At 46.5% G+C, this 27915-nt stretch overlaps 1 protein-coding gene across 11 annotated transcripts in view; it reads right to left on the bottom strand.

The window, feature by feature from the left end:
- LOC121603578 (tensin-1) overlaps positions 1 to 27915 on the bottom strand; it is a 156024-nt gene that overhangs the window by 42662 nt on the left and 85447 nt on the right. For 7 of the 11 annotated variants that reach the window (XM_041932505.1, XM_041932512.1, XM_041932509.1 and 4 more), the window contains one exon: positions 24851 to 24886. The exons of 2 other annotated variants lie outside the window; for them this stretch is intronic. In XM_041932505.1, the coding sequence (XP_041788439.1) occupies positions 24851 to 24886 (36 nt within the window). Of the gene's footprint in view, positions 1 to 1466; positions 1563 to 16341; positions 17570 to 24850; positions 24887 to 27915 lie in introns of those variants that run through there. 2 more of the 11 variants (XM_041932515.1, XM_041932514.1) reach the window with 2 other exon arrangements.

Here is a 27915-nt window from a genome sequence, read left to right on the forward strand (position 1 = left end):
AATCTCTCACGCGCGCAAACAATAAAACGGAACAAAATATGTGCAAGTTATTTCTAGACGACGTTACCGTTCGTCCGTTCCTAATTCACGGTCAAAAATACACTTAACTTCAGAAACGGTGTAGTTTAGCGACATTAACGATTGTTTTTGCTTTGGAATCTTCATGTCCGCACAACGTAGAAATTCGCAAAGTGAAGAACCACAAATAAACAAATCACTCGTTACGATTACGCTTGTTTCGCACAAATGCGTACGAGCGGACATGGTTGCTTTCGTTTTTTCTTTTCCTTCCGTTATGGGTGCTTGGTTTTGCACATTTTCGGCATTTTTGTTTTCTTCTTTTGACGGGCATCGATGCGTTCTGAAACGATTTTACCAACTGTGCTGCGAATGACATCATCTGTGGGCCAAATTTATCCAAATTTTGACGAAACAAAACGGCATGGAAAAGAAATCAGCTGAGCTTGAACTCCCCTAACCAAAGGTTTGAGATCGCGTAGATCTGTGTGACTAGAAAATTGAAAAGGGTAATCGTACACACAAAACTAGGACAGGCAATGATGAGATGAGCACACGCATTCGCACTATTTACACTGTGCAGGGCCGGCCAGCAAACGCTTGGCTGGCAAAGAAACGCGTTCGTTTTTACAAGTGGCCTCGATGGGGAACGAAAACCGGTCGAATTAGCTGACCTCCCGTTGCTGTGCCGTGGATTCGTAGCGCAAAATCTAAGCCGAGCTAGCCCGATCAAAAGGCACCGATCGCAGAGGGAAAAAGTAACGTTACACGGGGCATTGCACATCGCTATCGATCGTAATCATCGAGCTATTAATCACTTGTAACATTTGACCCACTATCGGTCCGGTCTATCAGTTCAGGGCTTGGGCGGTGCATCGGATTGGTGCTTTCCTTCTCGAGAGATCGCCTATTAGAGGGATTAATTACATTTTATTAACACTTCCACTATTTACACTGAGCGCGGCCACACCAAGCGTGGCTGGCGAGGCGTTGCATTACGCTGCGGAAAGATGAAGCGCGCGGTTCTTTCGAATGCACAAACGCGTCTTTAGTGCGCATACATTGCCCTTTTTTAACAGTTAATTTGAAACCACTAACGAGCGGGAAAGAGTTGTCCTCACGTACGTAAAATCAAGGTAAAAGGGAAGGGCATGGAAACACCTTAAAGGGACACATACACACACCCAGCTATTTAAGGGGGATTAGAGGAATCTTCAGCTTCAGAAGCACTAACTGTCAGCAAATAGACACTCAAGCATTATGTATGTACAGCTATATCCAATAATGTCCATCTTTTGGACAGTTGTTGAACTGTTGTTAGCGAACATCAAGAGGTACACAAAACACACACACACACACTCGGGGAGCAACAATTAGCACACCATTAGCGCCCCGTTTAGGCGCTTAACGATTTATCCAAAGACAACTAATAAGTCCATTTCGGGTACCGTCGTGCTGCGACCGGGGACATTGCGACAGATGCAGCAGCAATGCAGTTCTCTGCTGCAGTGCGTAAGGAGTGCTCCCATAGCCGTGGCCGGGACGCACCACCGGTGTGGGGAGAGGCCTACTAGTTTGGCGTCCTTCCAACAGACGCTAACCGCAACGACGCTATCTCACACCACCATTCTGCGCACTTTCTGCGTACTTTGGAGTTAACCGTTACCACGTTTGATGGACTTTAGATTCGTAACGTTTGGAAATGTAGAATCAAAGATTATGAGGTGCACTAAGTCGCGAAAATTTGAACTACAAGTCGTTTGAAAAACAAAATGGAAATGGAAGGAAAAAAGGTCGGTAGCACCGGGAGACGTGTCTACGCGCTAGGACATGTATCACTGCACTGCGCTAGGTCAAAAAGGAGATTCGATGCCGTTTCCGTCCGGGGGACAAGGTCCCCGTCCCTGTCCTCGACATTGCGTGCGAAAAGGACAAACTGACACACTGAGTGCTGCACAGTGGAACCGATTCAGTACTTTCAGCGGTCATGTTTCTTTCATTTTAAATACTTTTGCATCAATATTTATGTATTTGGGGATGTTGGTTCAGTTAAATGTAAGCAAATTCTAAAGAATTGGTGCATTTAAAGTTCAATGTTTACACAAAATATGTATTCCTTAGAAATAATAATCAGCAGAAGTGCCGATTTGGTCCACCCTGTACTGTTCTACCATCCACTCACACACACAGTATCAAAATACCGGCGTCGGTTTGTTTTGACGGATTTTGAAGCATGCGCGCATGGCGTCCTGGTTGCCGTTTTTTCCGACGACATTGCCATCTCTCTTTTCCTTTACGTGTAAAACAACTACTGTGACCGATGGCATTAGAAACCGAGAGAGCCGTAAGGGAAAGTCCGTAGATATACCATGGGCCATGTGCTTGCGAACGCAAACTTTCTCACCCGATAATGTCAAGGGTGTTCTAGGCATCGGTGAAGGATACACCAAATGGAGCATGTGCAGGAGAGTCAGTAACAACGAACGTACACACATCTCACGAGAATGTTTGTTTGCTAAGTGTATGATCTCACCAAGCCGATTTCCCGCCAAAAGTTTCAAAGACACACAAGTACCTGTTGCTCTCAGGAAGTACAATAATAGCTCAAACGCTTTGTAGCGCAGTTATTAGTTATTAAGATACCTTTGATTTGCGCGTTCAAAGGTTGTACCATTTAGCTCCAAAGCCTTGCACGACGATACCCTGTGGAACAGGTTTTTGCGCAGTGCATGCACCGCTCCTCACAGAGGTCCTCATTAGCGTAGAGGGAAAATTAAAATGCAATCAACAAATTTGTTGCAGCCGGCGGCACGTATCAAACGTGCCGCGCATGGAACCGCATTGTGCGAGTACGCCTTCCAGTGCAAATCACCTTCACCGACGGCCAACCACCAGCACTGGTTTGATCAGCGCTTGATCGAGAAGTTCGACTAGTTGGGTTTATTATTTGCATAGCTGCACGCAACACACCGCTAAATAAACGCTTCCAGCCCGAACGGAAACTCCATGATAAATATCTCTGCTCCCCGGTGGGGAGAGCTTTTAATTTTCCACCGTCTCGTAGCATCTCAGACATCGCAGCCCTCGATCGAGGCGTGATATGTGCGCCTTTGAGAAAAAAAAGAATTCTTTCGCCAATTGAAATTGCTAGTAGAACGGTACGGGGTAGTACATACCGCTGTCACTTATAATCCCTAGCATACCTTCGCTAATTCACTATTGCTGTTTACTGTGCTGTTTATCAGTTTCAAACACACATACACCTCGCAAGTCCCATTCAGGTGCGGGAACTGCGAAACATGTAAGCAAAAAGATACGCTCACACACCACGTTCCAAAACTAGGGCAGATCAGATGGTGCGCGCGCTCACGCCTATGTGGAAGGGAGTTTGGGGTCGCTTGGTGTCAAATCGAGAACTGTTTGCACCAATTAGTTGCTTAATTGATCACTCAACTCTGACACGATAAGACGGTCCCGAGGAGGCGATCGGTTGTGTGATTTAAATCCAGTTCACTGTGCACATAATCTCGCATTCCGCATGGAGACTGACCACCAGCACCAGCAGGTCTATGTGTGTTGTTTACAGGAAAAGCCGTTGGCGATAAGCAAAGAAAAAACTTGTCCCAAGCCCCCGGGCTGGGTTATCTTAATTGATCTGATTGGGAAGTTGGCCAGGGCGTTTTTACTTCTTCTTCTTTATGGCTACAAGTTTGCCTGTGAAAGGAAGAGTTCGCGATACCGCCAATTCCAGCCCATTTGAAGGATTAACATATTTGGAAACGCCAAATATGCATACATTATGGCCGTTGATAAATGGTCCTGTTATGATTGGTGTCGGTGTAGGCAAGATACGAGAAGGCAAGCGAAAAGGTTTATTGGGATGAATATAACCAATCAAACAAAACGGAGGGAAATGTGGCTTTGAGCATTAAATAATATGCAAATGCCAAATATTTCAGCAACAGGTGTTCAAAAGTGGCGATGTTGCAAAGGAAACATATTTATTAATCTTTGAAATGTTTCGTGCGCCAAACCATTGCCTACAGATTTCCTTGTGACCAATGACATACAGATGAGATCTTAAAGGTTGCGCCGCATACTCGCGATCGTCAACGATGCAAATGTGACAAAACTCACCAAAATGGCGAAGTGCATCTTGAAACCTCATAGAAGTGAGATTTTGCCTTGGGTTTTGCCTGTCTGATGTTCTCCAAGCGAAAATAAAACCACGAAACCTGAGAACCGGTTCGTAAGCCTGGTTTTTATCTTTATGCAATGGGCCAAACATTTCCGAGAAAAAAAAAAAAACAGATTCTTGCCGCCCGAGCGAGCACGCTGTTTGGAATTTGGGCTACTTGGGCAATTTTTGGCGCGCATCCAGCATCGCGAGGAAGCCGGTTTATTTATTTATTTATTTTTTTTGCTTCTTGGGGACAACTTGGGACGCAATAAACAACAACGCTGCTGTACACCGCACCAGTTGGAAAGTGAGAGAGACGTGTGATCTGTCAACGGTGGCATCTTGAATTCCTGATGCGCACGATCGAGAATGCACACCAAAAGAAAAGAAACGTGCAAGTGTGTGGCGGAGATGCACCTCGATGACCTTGAGAACGATCTTCTCCGCACGCTCAGCCCACTGTCACCTGGCACGACGGCGACGACGACGACGCAGGCAACCCACTGTCAAGGCCATTAGACGGCGTCATCGTAAGTCTTGCCGGGATCTCTATCCCACAGCAGAAGCTGCTGCATCTTTCTGGCCTGATCTCTGGGTGACGCAGGACGTTGATTAACGTGCTCGTTAGATGTCATCCCGCTTCCGACGGAAGGGAAGCTGATCGTTAAACAACGACACGGGCGTACGTTGCGAAGATTATCTACATTGTTCAGTCAACCATTTTGTAATGGCGATAATATTTCATCCGCGCTTTGGTCTTGTGAACCTTGTGAAGAGCGAAAACTCCCTTGAAACGATCTTGTGCCTCAAAGTGAATGCCTGATGCGAAATTCATCACGCTCAAACATCTACAAGTACCGTCGCCGTGGACTATCGATTAGTCAGAAAAAAAAACCCTTTTCGAACATCAGTTGGAAGTGCGCAAAGCCTGATTCTTGAGATTGTTTGATGTTTGCTTAAAAACACCCAAGTGCCAACGGCACAAGTGCACATGGCCCCGGCCATGGTTGCACAATCTTTGGGAAGCGACTCGTGCGCTGAATTGACTTAGATAGTTGCGCAGTGCGCGATAGCGCCCGCGTACGAAACTGTTCCCGAATGGAGGCAAACGGTACGGAATCGAATCGCCTTCCCCGGTGTGTGTGTGTGTGTGCTCATTGACTCATCACTAAAAATAGACACCCGATTCATGCTGTCTGCCTGGTGGTCAGTGTGCGATACGAAAGAATAAAGCGCACACAAACGATTTGCGCGTGTTTTGCAAGCTCGCGTCGATTATCATTCTGCCGCGAGACCGAGGGCGCGGGAGAGTGCTTTTACAAACTCGATGAAAAGCTTTATGCTTCTTTAATTTGTCGTTAATTTTTCTTCTTTTGGCAGATCTCTTTTTTTGCTTGATTTTGCCTCTAAGCGACAAATAAACGTTGCGTTGTGGCTTGCGGTTTTAACTTTTGACAGCCACGTGGAAGAACGTTTTTCCCGCAGTGAGAAGATTACAAAATGGCAAAATTTTTGGCGAAGGATACACGCTTGCTGGGTAAACGCGACAAACAAAAACTCCTCAAACCGGTTCCTGCTGGGTTCCCACCTCGCATTGTCATAATTTTTCGCTGTCAGATCGTTAAAACCGATTTTGCATAAATGAGCCGCACCATGCTGCCTCAGAGCAAAAGGGCACACACACTCCGGCCGAGTGACCAAAGTGACCGGCGCAATAGGCATTCATGATCCCGCGCTGGAGAGAATGGACTGTTGCTGCTGCCGCTGCAGGTTGACACTGGCTTGTCGTGTCATCCCGCGATGGTCCATGGAACTTGCCAAACGACTTCGCGCGTCCTCCGGGACGCCGGGATGGTGCTTAATGCAAATTTATTTTTTATCTTCCCCATGCACACCGTTCGCGAGAAGACACCCCCGGTGGCAGTGCATCCTCGAGGTGCTGTCTGTGTCCTTTGCGCCGAGGTGCAGAGAATGAGGCACCTCGGCAGCCCACCAAAGAACCGGCACCACTGCGTGCGAACACTTCGGAGCGCATGAATGGATTCTTAAATGAGGCAATTTTTCAGCGATCCCCTCAACCGTTCCCTATTTGCCCGCGGATGATCGCACGGCATCGCATTGCAGCCTTGTGCGTGTTCTGACCGGAACGTTATCATGTTACGCCGGCGTACAAGTCAATTGTGCCGATATTGACATGAAAAATGGAACGTCTCATGTACGGCGACAGCGGGAGAAAGAGAGAGCGCGCGCGACGGCTCAGGGAAAAAGGCTTCCTCTGCTTGAGGCGCATCTTGCCCGGGTTATGCTACCTGTTTGTGATGACGCTGAAGCCGATTTTATCTTCCCAGCACGGAAAATATTGATGTCCATTCGGTGCGGCTAATCGACAGTTAATGGAAGTTCCGGTTTTTGTGCTGCGTGTCCCTATTTTGCTACAATAACAAATCCCAGACTGTTTGCGTCACCCTGTGGGTGCAGAACGTACACTTCTATATGGTGGTGGTTTCACATTTGATAGCATTAGGTAAAGAAAAGGGCATATGAAACTGTGATATGAAACGTTCAAAGTTTAATCATTCGCGAGCTGGTCTGAAGGCGAAATTATTTATCAGGAAATTGTCGTGTATCGTGTTCAACACACACCACGCACGCACTATCGCACGCATGCCCAAATGATTGATAGTGTTTAAATTGCCTACACGACGCATAACGCAACTCCGTCTAGACCTCCAAATTATCCGCCCGAATCGTGGGGCGTGGGGCTGAAGAACGCAATGGAACTGATTTGTTGACAGCTTAATTTAGTGAGCGTCCGTAATTGGTTAGCAGCAAAACAGTTATCCATGACAGGTACTAAGTTACTAAATAAACAAACACTTTTGTTAGGTGAATACTTCGTCTCAAACATCTAGCAAGATCTTCTTGTTTGTTTTCTAAAAAATTCATAAGAGTAGCATTAAAGCTATCGACACATCCAGCACCCTGCAGCGATACAATTAGTAAAGGTATTCGTTTCAATCTAACCAGCTCCACGCCTTCCAAAGTTGCCTCCAGCACCTGAGATCGGGGCTGTTTACTTACAAAAGTGATAATACATTGATATCAGGTTTCTCAACCCCTCAATTGGATTACGTCTCACCAAATCACGATTCCGCTCAATAACGACCCATCGATAACACACTACACACCCCACGCCACATCGCTCTGGCCGACCACCCTGGAGCGAGTGACCCATGACATTGCGAAAGTCGTTCAATCAAATGCACCGCCGTTCAACATTCTATTAGCGACCGTCGCAGGCTTCGTCACCCAAACTGGTTTCCAATCGACCGTGCTGTGGTAGTGGTGGTGATGGTGACTATCAGGCATGATTATGGTCACCTGACAGCAGCGGGAGCCCACCAAGGTGTGTACCTTAATCAAGAGCAAACAAACATCGTACCCAGGCCAACGTGTGGTCAGTCAAGGCAGGGTAGGAAGCGGGAAAGAGAGCCCAGCTTGTCGCCGTTCCGTTTGGCGACGGTGCGCAAGCGACAATTAAAAGCAATTATAATCGTAAATTAAGCCTTCCTTTTCTTGTACCGGCGGCAAACAGGTACGCGACCGCCTTCACGAAGGAACGGCCACATGAAGGGTGTCTTATTTAACGTATTCAAACAGAGCACAGTAGTGCGGATTCGAAGGGCCGTACTTCCGATTGTTGTGCGCATTCTGTTCAGCATGTGCTGAAATGAATAGGTGCTTTTTTTTCTAGAGCACACTGTGACAAATTCGCAGAAGCCATGCCCTGCTAATAAATGATCATCACAGCTAATAGAAGGCATCACTGATGGCACGTGAATTTATTGCTGTCACTGCCTTGAACGCGCAACACAACTAAACCCCTTCATCAAAGGGCGGAACATCGGACGGACGCAGCCGACCCTAATGCTAGTGATTTGCAGCGCTACAGCTCCAGCTATACAAACGGAACACTGCTGCTGCAATGCTACCTCCTCCAACGCAAACTGCTGACATCACACACTTTATGAAGAATTGTTGTGTCTTGCACAGATCATCACTGCGGTATCTGTGTTCATCTAGTGTTGTAGTTAATTACAACACGGTGGCTCTAGCGCACACGCAACATGCTAGACGAAGGTTGCGTGCACTTGGCGTGCGCGGGTGCCTGACCTACGTACTACAAACTAATTGCCTGCCTCATAACGAGCGATCGTGCGCGATAATCAAACAAACACACAGTGCGATTGGGCACGGTAAATAGAGTGACACGCGGGTGCTAATAGTATACGCAAATAAGCGTATTATAGGGCATCCCCGTCGAACGCGTGAAGTCATGTTTCACAAATAGTCCACCAAATAGTTGCCACCCGTTGCACGCGCCCGTAGCGCCACACCGCAGCGTAAGATGAACGTATGGTGGTGGAACCAAACAAAATCATACACCACCATCAGCATTTACAGCAGTGACAGCAGCTGTCATGAACTTTTGACACTGGCCATGTGTCTACGCTTGCCAATGTGTCAAAGGACCAATCAGTGGGAGTGGGAGAGCTCATTTTTCATCTCGATCGGCTGAGGAGGAGGCCACCCAACAAGACAAATCACGACAAAGCGTGTCCACCTCGCCCGTGTGCAGAGGTCGGCGACAACCTGCAGACAGGTTGCTAATTTGTTCAAGACGCGGACGGGCTTAGAAAATAAAAGATTGAAATCGTGTCTCACACACTCCACTAACACGATCTTCACCTGAGGCTTTGAAATTGATCATATTTAAATGTCAAATTGGAAATCGTACAAAACGACGTGTCCAGTCTCGTTTCGCTTCAAAGAATCTTGGGGCCAGCAGGTGAAGCCTACCACCGCCCCGATCCATCCGTGTCATTAACCTGCGAAAGAAAATCCAATTTCAACTTCATCATGCTCGGATCAATAATTCAAACAAAAAATGGACAAGGAACCGGTTCTCAGGGTGGACTGGCTGCGGGGTTTGAGTTCCCGGCCATCAATCATGGATGACCACACCGAGAGACTTGCCAGAATGCCACACCCTGAGCAGCAGAAACCTCCCTGCCAGTTGGGTAACGACCTCACACACAAGTTTGCAGCCATCGTGACACCGTTTCCGAGCAGGGCAGCCCGCTTTATCGCTGCTCCCTTTCAAGAATGACCTTGTGGAATGCACTGTATCAAAGCACCGACAAACACCCTTCTCCACCCGGAGGATGCCTAACTGCAAAATCTGAAACCGTTCCGCAAAGGTAATCAAGTGCCGATGAAATTTTGAACGACCCTTGGGCGAACGCTCATCACACCGGCGCAACCAAAACCCAGCATGGCCGGAGGCCGGATCGCTAAGCAAGGTGATGGGGAGGGACGAGCGGGAGGAAAGCCGAAAAGCTTTTAAAAATCAAAACATTATCAAATGAGCTTTTCCTTCCGTGTAAGGGGAGTCACCTTCGGGCTTTGGGGTTTGCGGGGTTGAATGTGGCGAGGTGTGGCCATTAAAACTCATCAGAGCTAATGATTGGGTCGCGTGTCCCTCCGGGATTCCAGCCCGTCGGAGAGTAATTATAAGGAGGGGCGCCCTTTAAAGCGGGTGAAATAAAAATGGGAGCTATTTTCCAATCTCGTCAGTTCGTTTTTTTTTCACTCTTTTTGGTGGGAAAACGGTAATTTGACACTTTCGGCGGTGTAGTTCCTTCCCGTAAAAGGTTCGTTTGTCGTGCGGTGATGTCGGCGACACTACGAATCGTTTCGGAATGGCCTGCAAAAATTTGCTGCACGGCTTCCGAGGTACGGCATAACACCGCGAAGGGGGAAAGGGAAAGCTCGAACTGCCCTAAAGTAAACCCAAGATGGTACGCTGCGTGACCGATGACGCGGTTTTTCGTGAACTATTTACTGTGAACGATTCCTTTGCGGCACGATTCTGCTTTGCGGCTTTGGTGTTTTGTTTGAAGTGAGTCAATGCGGGGCGGAAAGCACAAACCGTTTTTGCCCGGCTGCCGTAAAGCGAATGCGTGTCTTTCAACTCGGGAGGGTTTAATTTATGCTAAAGATGGCAATAGCGAGAGTTGGCGGGACGCGGTTCATGAGTATCATGTCTAGCCATTATTGGGTACGCCACATTTGCGCAATCTCTTCGATGGGTTTCCGTAATTTGCTTCTTATTTTCAGCGGAGCTCCGTTCCGGGCGACGATTTATTGATTGCTCTTACGCGGATCGCGACTTGATTTATGCTTAAGTAGCGCATACATTTCTTTGCCTTTACTTACGTTATCTCCGATATTTAATGTCGCTGCAAAACGTACGATGAACAATCGCTTTGCGTCCTTCTTTCTGATAAGCGTAACCAGTATTTAATTGCAATGAGTCAACGCTGAAAATATCAAACATTGCTGGAATGGAGTTTTGTTGCAAATATTCCCAAGAGGAATGAGCATTTCTTCATCAAAACTCGATCCATTCTAAGCATACAAGCTCTGTTAGGGGGGCAAAATAATGGGACTGGGTGTAAGAAAAAACCCGCGAATAAATCACCGTCCGGACCTATCCCAAAACTTCCCCGCGAACGTATGGGTCAAATCACGTCAAATTACTATCATTAGCCCGTGTAAGGTGAGGCAAGCCAGCTGGTGAGTATCGTCCTCTGTCCGTTGCTGGCACCGAGCACTGTGGTGTGGTGGGAAAGTCTTTTAATAATATTAAAATGAGCTGCGATTTCGTTTAGCGGCATTCGCTGGCATTAGCCGCTGGGGAAGATATTGAATATCAAACTCATTAGATTATGCAAGAGCGGGAGGGTTTGTGGGAGCAGGGTAGTACGAGTGGCTTTTGATTAGCCTTGAAGGTTGCGGAGGTTTGATTACATTTCAGCACTGGAACGAGCCCCATAGGGTCGTTTAAATATTGGAACAGATTTCCATAGTACATCTTTAATGCATTAAAGATATTAAAACTGGAGATGCTAGTGATAAACTGTGAAGCTATTGGAAGTATTTTTATAACGCTGACTCTTCCAATGATGTGATCAGTTATTTGCGGATGGATATTCATTACTCATGGTGATACATCTAGTGTAAGAGGCACTCAAATAGAGCAAATAAAATACCCACGAGCTACACAGATGATACAGTGCTCAATTTGCAGTACCAAGCATTCGTATCCGCAGCTGTTTACATCATACACACCTACACGCATTGAAGCGGTTGAAGTGTGTTCCATACGTTTCACCACTCCCTAAACATCCTCCGCTCTCTCTCTCACAAGAGCATCTTCCTTACGGAATTTACATCACAACCTCGAAACATTAACCATATCACCACCTCCCATGCCCAGTCAGACAATACGCATAGCAGCAAATCCAAACCACTTTGTCGGCAAAACTACACCACCAACAACACCGCACCACCACCACCACCACCAAGGCACTGCCATTCCGTTCTTGCGGCTTGAGTAACGAAATATTACAACTATTATTTGCCATCTCGGCAGCCGCTGCAAAAAGCCAACCAACAGGCCAATTTCATCTTTTAAACCGTTTTTCTACTTCACTGTCGGTTCATGGAGGAGGAGAAAAAAGCAAAACTGAAGCTGGGGCGCCCGCTTGCAGAACAGCATAGACCATCACCAGCGCTCGATTGGTAACGGCTAAAAATAAGTCCAAGTCATGCTAGAGCAATGTGCGCAAACAGCTTCCCGTCCAGCTCCTTTTCGCTGGAGTTTCGGGATCGAAAGGTATATCTAATTAGCTGGCTACTTTCCAGACGCATTCGCGTTCGCTACTCACCTCGAGAAGGGGATGATTTTGGATGAGTGAGCGGTGTATGTGGATCGGGTTGGTTCTTGCAAGAAAGGCGTGAAGGTTCGTATTACCCATGGATAGATACATCTCTTCACTGCGTGTATTCTTGCACACAATGGGGAACACATTTTGAACGAATCGCAATATTCAATTCATCGTGTTCTGTTACGCTTTGATTGCACAAATTGCGAATAGATGTTGATTATTTTGAAGTGTCAAACAATTAGTTTTATAATGCGAGAAGCAATTTATCTTGAGGACTGGAACCGGTCGATTTTATGCCATATGCTGCAGTTCCATGCATGCACCCCTCATGGACGCTTCAAACGGGAAATAAGTTCTCATACATTTCCCTCTTCACCGAACGGAAGCACACAAACGCAATTCAAAAGTAACGTACACGTACAAGAGCATATCCAGCAGGGGTAGGTTGCATTAGCATCATTAGCAAATGCTGTAGAAGACGCTAGAACATCTTACCACAAACTCTGCCTCAACATTATCATAATCACTATGCGCACACCTGGTCGCAGGCAGTTCCGCTCATGCCATCCCTGAATGGTTCCGTTTGTTGTACTGCGGGCCACATCTTCTCTCACCTGGTTCTTAGCACAAGCTCGTTCGTGTGTTTCCGTGTGTGTTTGTTAAGAAAGAGACATGCTGCTGAGTGGCAATCAATCCATCAACGCGTTGTTTATCCGCGAAACCGTAACGCAGGACACGCGCGAGTCCTTGTCACGTTTGTCAACCGAACATGAGCGCGTGGTTTCGATAACAAGCTCCGGAGTGCCACAAAGCATGCGTGGTCATCAATTGATTGATGAGTATGGGTGGCGTTGAGAATTAGACGACATTCCTTCGCTTCAATTGTCATAGTAACATAGAATTTCGATATTTTTCGAGCAGTACTCTCCTTTTTGTTCATACAGTCTACTGGCGCCTCTTTGACAATGTTGAGAAATAGGGGACGGGATTCTTATTGCTTAAAAGACAAAACAACAAACCCGTCGGGTCATCTTGGGTAGGTCCAATGCTACCGCTTATCTAACATCGATTTAATGCATGTCCAAGGACAGGTGCCGTAACTGTCAACTTTTTCAAACGTATCTTACGTAAGGGAAACTTCGCAGTGATCTTCGCATATGCGTACAGCACAACCGATGCGCTAACTTTGCGTCTCTGGGTCTTGTATCACAATCGAAAGATCTTCAGGCAGGTAGGAAAAGACTACCTCATGCAGAGGATGCCGAGATTCTTGGAACACGCCGGGGCAGCAGCAGCGACATTAACGAACAACCGACCTAAGCCGATGCCAGCCTGGCGGTTAGTTTGGCGTGTCATAAAATCATAAATTCATTTCCGTTCGAATAAGCTTCCGAGGGGTTTGGGATTGCTGCAGACGGCATGAACGAATCTTAGATTGGAATAGTTTGTGTTATTTTTTGTTGGTGTGTTGTTGTTTTTTTGCATAAAATCATATCTTTGAGTGATTTTGTATGTTGCCGATTGAAATGAGTGATCGAATGAGGTGCTTTCCGGCTTTCGTTGAAAGGAAGCGAAGCTTTAAGGAGAAGACGAGTGGTTGATTGAACTGGTCCACACGTAAGAATAAAAACTGAGAATGAGATCAATATATGCAATTTGTGTCACACCAAACCACAACCAACATGTTACAAATTAAGACAACGCACGAACAAAAACTCAAATCAAATAAACAGGTCCAGGCTTATGATTACCGAGCCGGAGTAAGGAAACACAACACAAGTTTGCAAAAAAACAAACACAGCAAACACAATAACAGTTTAGCAAAACTACATTCTGCAAGAAGAAGCGTCAAAAACGAAATAACAAAAGGCAGAAGGTAAATAAGCACCAAAATGTTAAAATCGCACGAACATGCCTCTCGGTCGGTCAACTGAGCAAATACACGCCGTTTGTTCTTAAGACAACGGGGAAGCAAACCTTCCAATCGGTTTCGGTGGTTCCGAAACCGTACAAGAAAAAAGAAATAAGGAAGAAACGCCACACCTCAGCACGTTGCAAAGCGGTCCCAAAAATTTTCCCGTCCCCACAACAGCAAAGACATAACACAGAACCGAAACGTTCGCTGGTTGGGAACGTGATTTGCATGGTTTATTAGTATTTAAGCGGACGACTGTTAGTTTTTTTGGATTCAGGTTTTTTTTTTCTTTTTAAAAACTATTGAGCCCATGGGTGTTTGCTTGCGTCAAATACTAGGAATCGAATCGGACGCTTGGGACATTTCCGCGTGCCACTCCGCATAGGGGATTCCGTCCGTCGGTTTGCGCATTCCGTAAGGGAGTCCACAAAACCGATTCCAATTCATAAGTCCAGTATGATCATGTTTGCCCGCAAACATGAGCAGTTAAGATGTAAAAAACCAGTACCTTCTGAGCTTGGGGATTAGTCAGAGGTGCGTTGCGCCACACAGTTTAGAACTCGACCGTGAGCCGAATGCATAGCAGGCGTACACATAATTGTTACCTTCTTGGAAAGCGGGCGGAATCGGTATTCCCGTTTTGTTTTGTACAAAATTTGACAGGTGTGATTAATTGCCAACAAGGGAGCTGCGGGCGCTGAAGCTGATTAAGCGGCCAAAGCGGTTCCTACCGTGTCGGCCGTAGTCTGCGATGGCAATGGAAGGGAGGTTTGTCACATCTTGTAAATGTTTGGGTCATCCCGCATGCCGACGAGGTTGGATTAAGGCAACAGTAGCCTTCAAGCATAAAACTCGCAACAACAAGAGCGGCATTCAGGCCTACAAGCAGATTCCAAAACATTTCAAATAATAACCCACTTTAGCTGGAGACATACGCAATCGTTGCCGTCCCTGTGGCGTTCCACTCAACTGACATTAATTAATTGAATCACATACGCACAGCAGGGACTTGTAGAGTCAGAAAAAAGGATCTCTTTCACACGATACTGCAAAGATCTCGTCAGCGGCAACTGTAAATCGACTCGCAAGTGAAGCGTCGTAAAGAGGCAACAGATATATCTTTGAACAAAAACGAAGAAATGTGCACACAAATTGAATTCTTTTCCCGACGACGGCCATCATCTGCGAGAGCAAAAAAACGGGTGGTTGCCATGAGTTGCATTCCAGTGGCTTTCGTATAGAGACAGTAGGAAAAAAAACAAGTCGTAACCGATCTCATCACTACGTCATCAGCGAACCCCTTGGCCTCTTCGTTCAGACATTCTGGCTGGATCCAGTAATCTATAGCACGTGTAGTGCAACTGTTTGTGCCAGAAGCTTCCTCAAGATTTTCTTTGCCATTTCAGTTCCAAACACTCCGCGGGAAGGAACAACATGGCACAGACGATCGTCAACCCCGAAACCACATGCCAAGAGTGAGACATGAGGCAGAGTTCGTTGTGTCGTGCTATATGCTGCGTTCGCCTGTTGAAGAGACATATGACCCAACAACATCAGGCTACAGCGCACACAGACACACCCACAAGCACAGGGCGTACGCATACTTGAAGTAGTAAAAGTGATTAGTAGGTCAGTTGTCGGTTCTTTCTGACCACGATCCACTATAGTGGGGGTTGTTGGGGCGGGTGAAGGGTCTTGTTTTACTGCACATGTCGTGAAAGTGATGTACCGATGTTTTTTTTTATGGACAAACACGAACCATTCAGATCTAGATCCGAGCGATCTCGGGTAACTATTCGGCGCTCAGACGCCCGCGATCGTTTCTACGCTGTTACTGTCCTCGCTTGGCGCAATGTATTTACACTATCCGCATGCCGATTGGGACTGAAAAACGAGCAACCATGAAAAGATGATCTATTTCATTAGTTATTTTCAAAACCTTTGTACGTCCTAGTTGGATGAGTGTTCAAAAACAACGCATTTCCCCAGTCCCACAAAGACACACACACATACTAATGCTTTCCCATTTGTATTTCCCATCCCTTGTTTGTGGCTCGTGCTCTCGGTCGGAATCGGTTCAGAATCGGTTGAATAATTAAACGCATTTGCTTGTAAATAAACAGTACATTTCTTCGTCATTATACGCAGCCACAGTAGCGACACCACCATGGAGGTAGCAAACGTAAACACACCGAAAATGCATTGCTTCATTCAATTCAAACCCGCGGTCGCAAACGACGCATCTCCAGGGTTGAGTTTGGTTTTGGGGTGTAAGACTTGGTTGACATTTGCTGTTAACCGGTCTGGTCCGGTTAGTCAACCAGTTCGTTTGTGAAAAATTAACACCCTACCGACTCCGTGACGCTGGCTAGATGATGCGGGTGCGATCAACACAAACTTCTGTTTCCCGAACGGTTCTCCCCTCCGAAGCGTACCTTTTTCAGCGTGCTGGAAAGACTGAATGACTGCGAGTTGACTCTTATCATGGTGAGGCTGCGCTGCTGGCTGCGTGGTCTGGCTGGTTGGCTTTATTAACGGCTACCCTTTCCTTGCCCGTATGAAGCGGACCAAATCACAACAACAACTGCAACAAAAACCTTTGCTTCTCTGCGGATTACTCTTCACGCACGATGTGAAGTGGCGAAAATGGTTTCACTCGGTCATCGCCGCCGGGCGCTGGTTGCGATTGCTGCGGCGATTTTCTTCACTCACTGCTAATCATCAACCGACACCGTCACCGCCGAGGGTTGTACCGCGGGACCGAGTATTCTGTTTTAACTAGCGAGCCGCGATAAGCATTCCACCGTCGGGGCACTGATAACCGCATACAACCGAAAAGAGACACCCGGTGCCGTGCACAGTATTCTGCGGACGCTTTTACGGCCGTCCAACCGTGCTGGTGGTGTGGGACGCGTCAGAATTCCGATCGATTGGTTGAAGTGCGGTCGAGTTTGTGTTTCAAAAATTGATTTTTACTCCCGGTTGTTTTGCTGGTCGATTTTTATTTCCTCACTCACGCACACGGCCGCACACTTGATAAGGGCAACAACGTATCGAACTGCACGTAAACAAAAAAAACGAGGGCACCGCAGCGGAGGATTGATTGGTCCGATAACGGTGGGAGTGGAGGGCTTGGAAGACGCTGAGTACGCCAATTTTTTGTAAGAAGGGGGTTGTTAATTTTGACGCTACGTTTTCATTAGTTGAAGCACACTATAATCACACTCGCAAACATCACAGACACGAACACACTACGCGATAGTAAAAATAGGAAGGAACTACTACTTCGGCAGAAGCTGCGGATGACTTCGGTACCACTTTTTGCAAAACTCGGGTGCTGCGTTGCTTGGTACAAAATATCCCCGCAACCACCAGGCAAAGCTCCAGCAGGAAGCAAACTGATCAGAATTACTGAATTTAAAACACAAACACACACACGCGCTCAGAAGTAAGGGGAAAGAGAGAAGCGAGAATTTACAGCACTACACTACACCCTAATTACATGATTCTAGATTTCGCCGCCCATAACTCGCGCCGTTACAGCACACACTTTACACGGGGAAGGCAGGATGCAGGTTTGAAAGTCGCAAAACGGTTAGAAAACGGGACGCGCGCCTTTACGTACGTACGATCCGTTCAAAAGACTCTCCGCGAATGAGAGCGAACCGTTCTCTCCGGTGTGGTTCGACCGGTGGCAGGACGTTCAGAAAGCTTCTCATTCATGCCCCTCTACACTGCACTGCCGTCAGCACAGCGTGCAATAGCAAGAGTGTCGAACAGCGGCTGATGCGCATGGCTCGCATCGGGACCAAGAGAGAGGGTCGATAAGGAGATACGCTGAGTTGCAAAACGTTTTGATGTATTGCTAAGTTATTTTGGTGGAGTTTTAAGATGTTAAATTACAATGCTTTTAGTTGTATTACCATGAGTTATCTATGTGTAGCCAAACTTACGAGCAATAATAAATTCATTCCATTCGAGGTTAATCGTCTTAAGCTCGTTTTGATGTTTGCCTCCACGGGACAATTAAAACGCTTTTAGGCTGCCGACCGATTAAAGTCATAAATACCCACACAAACATACGAAAGTATCGAGTGGCATAGCAGTAACATTTATCAATATTTTGTGCCCTGAGGCAATGGTTTACCTGGGTGGCCCTAATTGCTAACATTTTGTTGAAAACATTTTATCTTCATGATAAAGTTATTCCCTGTTGTAATAAGCTCAAGTTTATGATTTAGTTTCGCCATTTGGGTTAAAATGATCTATGAAGTTTGTCCGTAATTTTAGGTATTAAAGCAATTAAATAAAAAAATTATTACTTTTCTTTCAACAAATATTGAGTTCAAATAGCAAAAATCGACAAATCAGAGTTCGACACCCTTGCTGTAGGGCGATCGTGCGATCCCTCCTCTCCGGAACAAACGCACCACCATATTCTCTCTAACTTTTTTTGTCTATCTCTCTCTCTTTCCCTCTCGAGTGCGCGCGCTAAAACCAACCCTTATCCACATGTGTTCCGCTTAACGCCTGGGAAGGCCTGCAAGCCGACACGTTTTACAACATCGATGAGCCAGCCAAGATGAGCCTCTTTTCGCGGATCGGTTTCATTGCCCTTTTTTACCCGATTCGGTGTGTTTTGTTTTCTCTCCATCTTGCGCGAGTGTGTTGCTGCTATAGTATAGGCCACTCTTGAGTCTTAGGTTTACTCTGCACTAAGAGTTTTTTTTTTCGATGAATTTGACCAACAGTGCCAACCACCGGCAGCGCTGCCCCATCGGTTCGGATTCATTTCTTTTTTTAATGGACGAAAGTTTATCCAGAGTCCGATGACAGCCGCAACGGGAACGGGACTGCGCACAGCAGAATGAAGTAAAAAAAAATCGCTGACCGCGATCATGTTAAGCGTGTTCAGAGAAGGGCCAGTGGAAAGAAAACATGCACGAGCAAAGGCCGAAAAAAAGCGCAAAAACACTCATACACACAGAGAGTGGAGTTTACGGTTCTTGCTGACTCTTGCCATTCTATGGGATCATTATACGAACCACTGGATCGTTGGTTATGTTGATCTTTTTTTCCCCCTTCCTGTTCGTAAAAACAAAAACGCACATACAGATGGTACAAACCGTACATACAAACACACACACACACGCACACGAACATACGAGCTACTTGTGTCGTAACTTGGCAAATAGATTCCTTTACCATTCCTGCGCTAACCCATCACTGGCTCACTGGCTTGGAGCGTTAGAATCGCTCACGCAAATCGCTTTCTCACGTGCTCATGACACTTTCCGCAGGAACTCGTAAACAGCTGGACTTTTAGCGGCAAGGAAAAAACTCCCAAGAGGGGAGTGTGGAGGAAGGGCGCGATGGGTTTTAAAGTAGGAAGTGCGATGGTGGACACGAGATCGGTTAAGGTCGTGGTGTAGAGAGATCGATGATGAAAAGAATTCGCCAGAAGGTACATGTTAGGACGGCGTCCATCATTCCTCCGGAACATACTTTGCGTGATGGTGTTTGACGGTGGAATATTTTATTCCCTGGCACACCGACATGCGTGATTATGTGCCTGTGCTCAGTGCAGGATTGATACGGCATCCACGAACCAGCGTCGTATGAAGTGGGACTTAAAGAACGCTGTCGAAATGATGGAGTGGCATCTGTTAGCATCCAGTATGGAGGTGAAGCCTTTTCAGATTCGCCAAAAGGTGGCTGGAAACCAGAGGCATGTAGCAAAGTGTTGCTCACACACAGTTAGGTAAATATGATTGAGTGAAGGGAAGTGTAAACATTCGCACCATCACTATTTACGTTCTCAGCGCGTAGCACATTAAAAGGGGGGAGGCAAATGAAATTTCCCTTCCAAGTTGCGCGGTGTAAATAATTTCTTTATCGCATAAATAGTGCGCACGTGTGCTGAAATGCTTTCGATATACTTACTGGCTGCTGAGCGATACTGTGTGGCACGTTAATTGCGTTGCAAATTGCACTTTCGTCACATGCGCCACTCGAGAACGCGCTCCGCACGAATGTGATGGTCAAGGTCGGTGCAATGAAAGTGTTGTGCCAATGGGTAGCAATGATTTCTTATTTTAAAGATAATATTTTAGTGTGCACTATTTCTAGACATGATGCCAACAAAGAAGCTACAAATTATTACCTCGCCTGACACGAGCTGCTAAAAATATCTTCAACTAGACTGCAAAACAAGAGATCATCGCAAAACAAATAAGATTCACTCTCGTTTCCCGTTTGCGACTGCCACACCACCGAGTCGCGAACAGCTGTTCCGATTAATAACGATCCTGTTCGAGTTGCCTCGATGGCAGCAGGCGTGGGAAGGGCTTTGCCGCCCCTTCGTCCGAGCAGAAGGGGAGGGCACACACGCTGATTCATCCTTCAGCAAAGGCGCCTTTTTTAACGCTTTCAACTGGCAAAGCAAGGATGACAACCGCTTGTACGGTTCGCTGATTATCGATTTTCCAAACGAATAAATAGAGGAACAGACAGTTGAGAGGGCGGGGTAGGTGGTTTTGAAGCTTAATTGCCTCCCCCTCAACTTATACTCTGTCCACAATGCACTTTGAAATGGAGTAGAAGGAACGAATCTGGTTAGAAGATTTGTGCTCCATGATTTATGTCAAGGCCGGAACAATACCGTACCGCGAAGGAGCAAATTTTCTTGCGATCGGAGCCCTATTGCACAAATCACACGGTCGGTTGATCGCTCTCCTTGGTCGTGGAACGGCCGCAGGCGACACGTTAATGCAGTGTGATGGATGGCAGCGTGTCGGGCAGGCAATGAGTTAGAGAGACAGTCGCAGCGAAGCACACACACAGACACTCGCGGAACCACAGAACAGACCCCACTGCTGGCAAGACCGTTATACATGCGATTGGAATTCCGTCGGATCGGGATCACCATTCCGAACTGCATCTGGAACGCATAAGAACGGTTTTATAGCATGATCTGCAGCCACATGTGCAGTGGATGAGATCATGTCCGAAAGAACCGGGCAATCCAGCACTGCCTGAAGCTCCCATCCTACTCGATCGCGTGCATTCCTGAGGGCCTATCCAAATCGTACAATGTTGTTGAATTGGAACATACATACAGCCCTCCCTCCTATCCCGATGACATTGCTCTTTCAACGTGTTGTTTGCTGACTTACAGCAACGCCCACCTCACAATCATCAGCCACCATTAGCTGTTGGACAGTTTTGGCCCACTTTTTCCCATCGCAGCGGCCGTACTTTAGGCGAGATGGGCAAATTACAAATTCACGATTCCACACCTAATCAATCATCTTTCGGCAAAGGCGGGAAAAGTGGTGGCAGGGAATACGCTTTCCTTCCAACACGATAAGCTAGCCGGGGGGGAAACGCGGGGTTTAGGTTCAGATGGGAGCTTACAAATGGGGATGCAAATGTCAGAGACAAAATGAAATTTAATTATTTCATTATTTTCATCTTAGTTTGGCGAGACGCGATGATGGTGGTGGTGAGCCGTTAAGCAATTTTCCAAAGTTTTCTCACACTTTTGAGGGTTTTTTTTTCGGTGAGCGAGGGCTATCACTCATTTCGCAAAACAAATTTGATTAGCAAAATGTCGAACAAATTGCGCACCTTATTCCTTTTCCTTATGCGCTACGGTCCTACTTTAATGTGCAGATAATGTTAACGCACAAATAACGCGAATGGCGTATGGTAGGGACTTTCTCTTCTCTTCTCTTCTCTTCACGGAAGTGTGCATGAAATGAATCTTTAGGTGGTTGGAATTAGATGTTACCAAAGTAACTGCATTACCTTCGACTTGGTGTATGTCGTTAGGGAAAGCAATGGAGGTTATTGGACAGAAGTTTATTGATTGATCGATGTGCGCCGCTCTGTCAAACTTGTTGCGTATCAAATCGATACTAATTACCGAAGACCGATGTCTAAAATGACGCACACACTACACACAAGCGCTTATACAAATTTCTCACTCGTCGTTAGTGTTTGGCCGGGTGAAATACATTCGCTTCTCCTGGTTCCTTTCCTTGAGATGCGATTAATAATTCAACACTTTCAACCAGCTTTAGATTAGCGGCGTGCGGCAAACTAACGACGACAGGCAGGCGTCATCGTTCGGGCGGCGCATCATCGTCGCATTCTTCGCCAGCCATCAATTTCGTTGGAAACTGCACGGCTTTTTTGCCGACGCTGTCAAAAATAGCACGAGCCCTGTCAAACAACGCGTGCATGGAACCGTTTTCGGGAGCTGTAGCATAATGCTGTTGTGTGCGTCAAACAAGCACGGGGAAAGGGTTTTCTCGGAGCAGGAGCAGCAAACGGTGAATAAATATCCGCTCGACGGGAGCAAGAAACAGCATAAAAGCCACATGTCAGCGGTATGATGAATCAAAACGATTCAATCAAAATAGATTATATGTGGTGCTGGTGGTGATTTTTTTTTTTTGTGTTTTGCACTCTTCGCCTTCACACACTAAAACATCTACCGGGAAGCTGGGCAGGATTAGGCGTTGATCGACGGTTGTGTTAGCGAAAGGGGGTATATGAAAGTTCACGTTAAAGAAGAAATTAATACTATCCAACGGAGGAGCAACTCTTAGCGAATTACGCTTCCCCTTCAGCGAGAAACGGGATGTGCGATGGAGTTCAGTACACCAGGTACACCACCTTGTTAGAAGAGACACATAATTACCGCACTCGAACCGAAAGCAATCTTCCCGCCAAAGTTGCTAAACGAGGTGTCTGGTAGGATTTTATTGCACCTGGAATCCAAGACTCGCCGGCTCCGCTGGGTAAGGGGAGTAAGCATGATTAGACGAGTCGCTCTTGGCGATGTTGGCCTGGAAGACTTTCTAGAACCACACCGGCCTGGGCCAAGATGATGGTGTTTAAGTACTCTCGTACGTACTCCGTTGCAGTTAGTGTTATTGCTGGCGAATGGGGAAGGGTTCGCGTTTGATCCCATCTTTCATTGCGTTAGCCAAAGGTCGTGCCAAGATTGCGTTTGCCGAAAGCGCGTTTTGATCAGTCTAATAGATAGTAGGTCGCCGCTGCAAAACCAGTAATCTAGCCTTGAAAGAATGCTTTTTCATTGCCGTTAGCCGTGCGATGCCGAGGGTAGAGAGAGAGGTTTGGGATGAGCACTAGGCTCGTTATTACTCAATCGATCCGATGCCTCCGAGCAGGTTACCGTCAGAGGTGGAAATTGCTGTACACAAAAGCATAAGAAACTCATTTCAAAACTGACCATCCTTCCAAAGAGTTTTTTTTTTGCTCAGACTACGCCTCGCGAGGAAACAAAATTAAGGTCACGTGAAACGTAAAAAACATACCTTGGAATGCAGAAGGCAAATGCAAACAGGAAAATAGATTTACGGCCATCATAAGTATTTTAAATCATTCGTAATTCGCAGCATCGTCTCACAAACGACAGCTGAGTCCGTACGGGCGAGTTCCCAATGCCAGTGTCTCATCTCGATACCAACCGGCCTCGTATTCCAAACGGCGATGCATAGGAATAGGACGATTAATGTTTGCAACCGGGTAGAATATTAAGACTCTGGTCTGGGTTTTTAACAAGCTGTTTGTATGTCTCCACCACGCAATCTTGTAAAAGCGTAGTATAAAACACTCCGAGGCGAATGAGAGAGGATAGAGAAAGAGAGTAATCACAGCTGACAGCGCACAAGCAAAACACTGCCCGGGATCGATCGTGATCGTGAACTTCGTGCCGTGAGACTGGCGAGAAAAAAGACATTTAATGCTTTTACGGCAGCGCTTCCAGACCGAGCAATTGTTTCATAAATTATAATTCTGTCAGTTTATTAGTTTTCGCACATTTGCTGCGTGCAGAAGCAACGGGATTCCCTTGGCTTGCCAGGGAGCCCTCTCCACTTGGCGCTCGGCGAAGGTGAAACGTACACGCAACGAGAGGACATTATCTTAAGTGGCAAGATTCACCGTCCGCGGGGTGATTGGGTGCCAAAGTCAACGATTTGTTTATCACCTTCGGGTGGCTAAGAGTGGCCCCAGAGTGGCTAAAACGAACACTTGCTGCGGGATCGTGTGAAGAGGGAAGTTCGCTTCCCTTACTCAAAAAGATGGAAACGATTGCAACGCGCGATCACGAATAGTTCAGTTTTTATGGGTTTCCACGTTTAAAAAAAAAACAAACGCCACGAATGGCAACGTGCAAAAGGGTAAATGCCTGGCGTTGGGTTTCGGCGTTTTTGATTAATTATTTAAAAACCATTTACCCTGAAACACTGGCCAGAGCGCTGACGTCAGCTTGTAGTGGTGTTGATGACAGCGGAGTGTGTGTTTAGTACTTTGCCGGAAATGTCATAGCATAAAAATATCCGTGACGCTAGGATGCGCATCGAGCGCTTGCGAGCATCTTGTTGTGAGTTCGAATCTTGATTGCCTCAGTTACTTCACTTGGCCGAACGAACGTGCAACACACTCAAGAGCTTGGCGACTCGATCGGTAGTAGCATTGGTTATCGACCGGTTGATGATGCAACGATTTTCCAATTGCTGGTGATTGTCGAGTGTCTTGGTAAGGCACTCGAACGACACATAACAACCTGCCGGACGCGGCAGGGTAGCTAAAAAGCTCATGATTAATAGTGCACTATCGGGAGTGTATCGACGGAGTGCGAACCTGTTAATGGGTCGGCGCTTAGTGATGTGATAGCTTTTACGAGACGTATGCTAATCTGTTATGACGGTAGGGATCATTTTTCAATCGGCAGCATACACCCGCTCTCCTCTAGTCGGCAATGAATTAAACATGTTTATTACGCTCGAATGCTGTTGCATATATAGCTGGGGGGCTAGTACAGTGCATATTGAATGAGTGTTAACAATATCGTTTAGATAGATTTATTGATCGTGGGTCTCCTAACTTTTCTGTAGTTTTCGTACTTACGAATTGCGCTGAAATAGGCAGCGTAACCAGTTTTACCTGAAAATGAAAAGAAAGAAAAATGATTAAATTAATTTAGAACAAACGTATCAATAAAATATCATTGGACTTATCGAAGGAGAGCACTTGAATGAACAAATTCCACACATACGATCCGCAACAGCTACACGGAAAACGTATTTGTCTATGCTACCTTCTCTGTACCCAAGGTTCCAAAAAGTACTTCAGATTTAGGATTTATTGCACAGAAAATAAATAAACATACATTTCAGGACCGTGCCAAAATGAAACCCGGGCCGGGCAGCAACGTGTGGCCATACCAATACATTTATCATGCACCAATCGTTGTTACCATTGTTTACACAAGCACCACTAGACACATCAAGCACAGGGCGATTCGAAATCCAATCCAACCTGCGTAGGTTGAGGTGGGTTTGCGGGTGTGCTCTATGCCCGGCCTGATTGCGACACCAGTCGCTCGGGCTGTGCGTTGTTCAGGAAGCAGAAATTTTCTCCTCATGCGGGTGAATTTTCAGTGTGAGCACGAGGAATGTGTATTCAGCGATCTTGTGCCGGTTTGTAGTTGATCTGCTGGGTTAAAATACACAAACAAAAACGATATAGAGAGAGAAAGCAATCGCGTACACCTAGCCTAGGTTCACGAACACTGAACAAAAAAATCACACCTCTCGGTGGTAAGGTTCATGCAGATTCGACGGAAGGGAGACGAACTTGACCGCTTGAAATTGGGTTCTGTTTGCGCACGGAATATGGGATTCGTTAAAAACAACTTGCAACCGTTCCCATTCCGCGTGGTACAGTGAAAACGAACCTTTCCCTGCACTCCTTCCGCACTCCTCCCGGATGTGAGAGTCGTGACCCTTCCCGCTGCCTCTGCCTGTGTGAAGCAATCGGTTCGGGTTGGCACAACATCTCAAGCATGCCCGGTGTGATTCTTGTCGTTTTTCACCATTACGCGAACCTCATAGCCAACGCACCTCACCCATTTACCCAGAAGGTAAACAGTGAACACGCACTTTAATCAACCAGTCAATCAGCGAGATTTTTTAACCCCCTTCAGTTTCAACTCGGATGTTGCATAAAGCGTTCTTCTTCCCCCCATTTGCTATAAATCGGTTTGGCGGCTAGCAGGGTAGCAGAAGTGCGGCGTACCATTTCCCTGCTCGATGACCTCGAGAATAACTCCCGGTGGTGAAGTGAAATGCGGGTAAAACGTCGGGTTAGGGCAATGGGCTGCTGGAGAGTGATATCTGTGATCTTCCGAGGTCATGTGCTCTAGTGCGCCTGCTTGTTGTGTACGGCGATCGCTTGACCGGGCAATGATGCCATTAGGGCATCGGCGCGCAGGAAGGAAGGATTGGGAAATCTAGAATGATGTTTGATGAAATTTATGTTCATTTCCTTTCGCATTTCGTTTTTATTAGCTGACGTGATTGAGCGATGGCAGCTCCGTGTAGTTTCAATGTATCGGGACATAATGTCTTGAAAATTAAAACTCCCCAGCGGATTGAATCGGTAGCAAAGCGGGTTAAAAATGCCACAAAATTAACATCTGTCAAGCTTCCGTCCGTGTGTTCGGCCCAGTATCCCTTGGAGGTCAAGCTCGAATGACACCCATTTTTCAACACATCTTGAACATTGAACAAGCAACCACTCTACGCCCAAGGGCGACAGGTAGGGCGAGCTTAATCGGTTATTATAAATCACCACCATCGTTTTCAACTCCATTCTTTTCTTTCTCTTTTTGTCATAAGAGAGAAATTAACCTTGGGATTAATTGTGGCTTACTGTGCGCGGCGCACGGGCCTGCTACCGGGGCTAACTACGCATGCCACCCATGGAGAGATTGAATCTGCTTACCGGTGGTGTGGAATGTGAATGGGTTTTCGATATGGAGAGCGCAGCGCGCAGTCCATCGCATGGTGGTAGGTCAGCAAAAGTAGAACACGTACGCCCTGGCCAACATGCATATGACCGGTTCTGGGGATCGTTCGTTCGTGTGCATGCCAAACGATTTATTGGTGAAAATAATGCCGGGAATGTGTTTGGCATGGGTGGATTAGGGGTGTACACTTTACCCAGAGACCTCCTGCAACGTTTGGAACGGAGGGTAACATGGCTGTAGCTGTGTTCGCTTGGGATCGAGCGTGTGTGTATGTGCGTTGTTGTGTGGAAAATGCGAGGATTAAAGAATTGAGATACTCTCCTGGTTGTAATTAACTCACATTGGAGCATGCGCCGTGCTTAAACAACATTTTTCATTTCGGTTTTAAACTAGTTGGACATCTTTTGCATTCGCCTCCGGAGCGGTGTACAACTTCATTTGCCGACAGGATTAAAACCACCTTCCCCGTGGCCATTAAACGGCGATCAATTTAACGACCGTCTCGAAGCTTTGATAGCACCCATGAAGTGACATTAATGGGGTTTCGTTCCCTTTTCTCTTCCGCCCAACATCTCGTTTTTGGAGGCGGTCCCAACCGACCTCCAACATTGGCGTCTTTGATCCCGTTTCGAGCTCTAGCGTTTTACAAAACATCACAAGCGATAGTTGTGTTTTTGGAGTAAAAAAACCCGTTCTTTGGTGCCGTCTTCGCTCCAGAACGCGCTTCTGAGCAGCGCCGAAGCTATCGATCATATTCTTTTTATTTCGCGCGGTCGTAAAGTTTGAACCCAAGGGAAATTTCTGACGCATACCAGATCGCCAGAACCTCTCTCGTGGCGACCCCAGCTGATTGGGTTTTGCAGTTCGTGCTTCGAAAGTATGAAACATCGTGTGGCCCGGCGCTCTAAATATAGTCGTCAAACGGTTTACGGCCCATCATTAATCTGCGTCATTCCTTTGCCAGGTTTACCACCCAATGCTGGGCATTTTATTCTTCCCGGATTTTATTTGCTCCAACATAGGAATATCAACGCTAACTGCTCTCCAACATACTGCTGCTAGTTAGCATCAGAAAATGGCCACCAGATTGCTGAGGACTGATTAAAACCGATTCAAACGGTTTTTTTTTCGATCGATCGTCCAAAAATCGTCCAAAAGATGT

The sequence above is a fragment of the Anopheles merus genome, chromosome 2R (assembly GCF_017562075.2).
Source record: "Anopheles merus strain MAF chromosome 2R, AmerM5.1, whole genome shotgun sequence".
Lineage (NCBI taxonomy): Eukaryota > Metazoa > Arthropoda > Insecta > Diptera > Culicidae > Anopheles > Anopheles merus.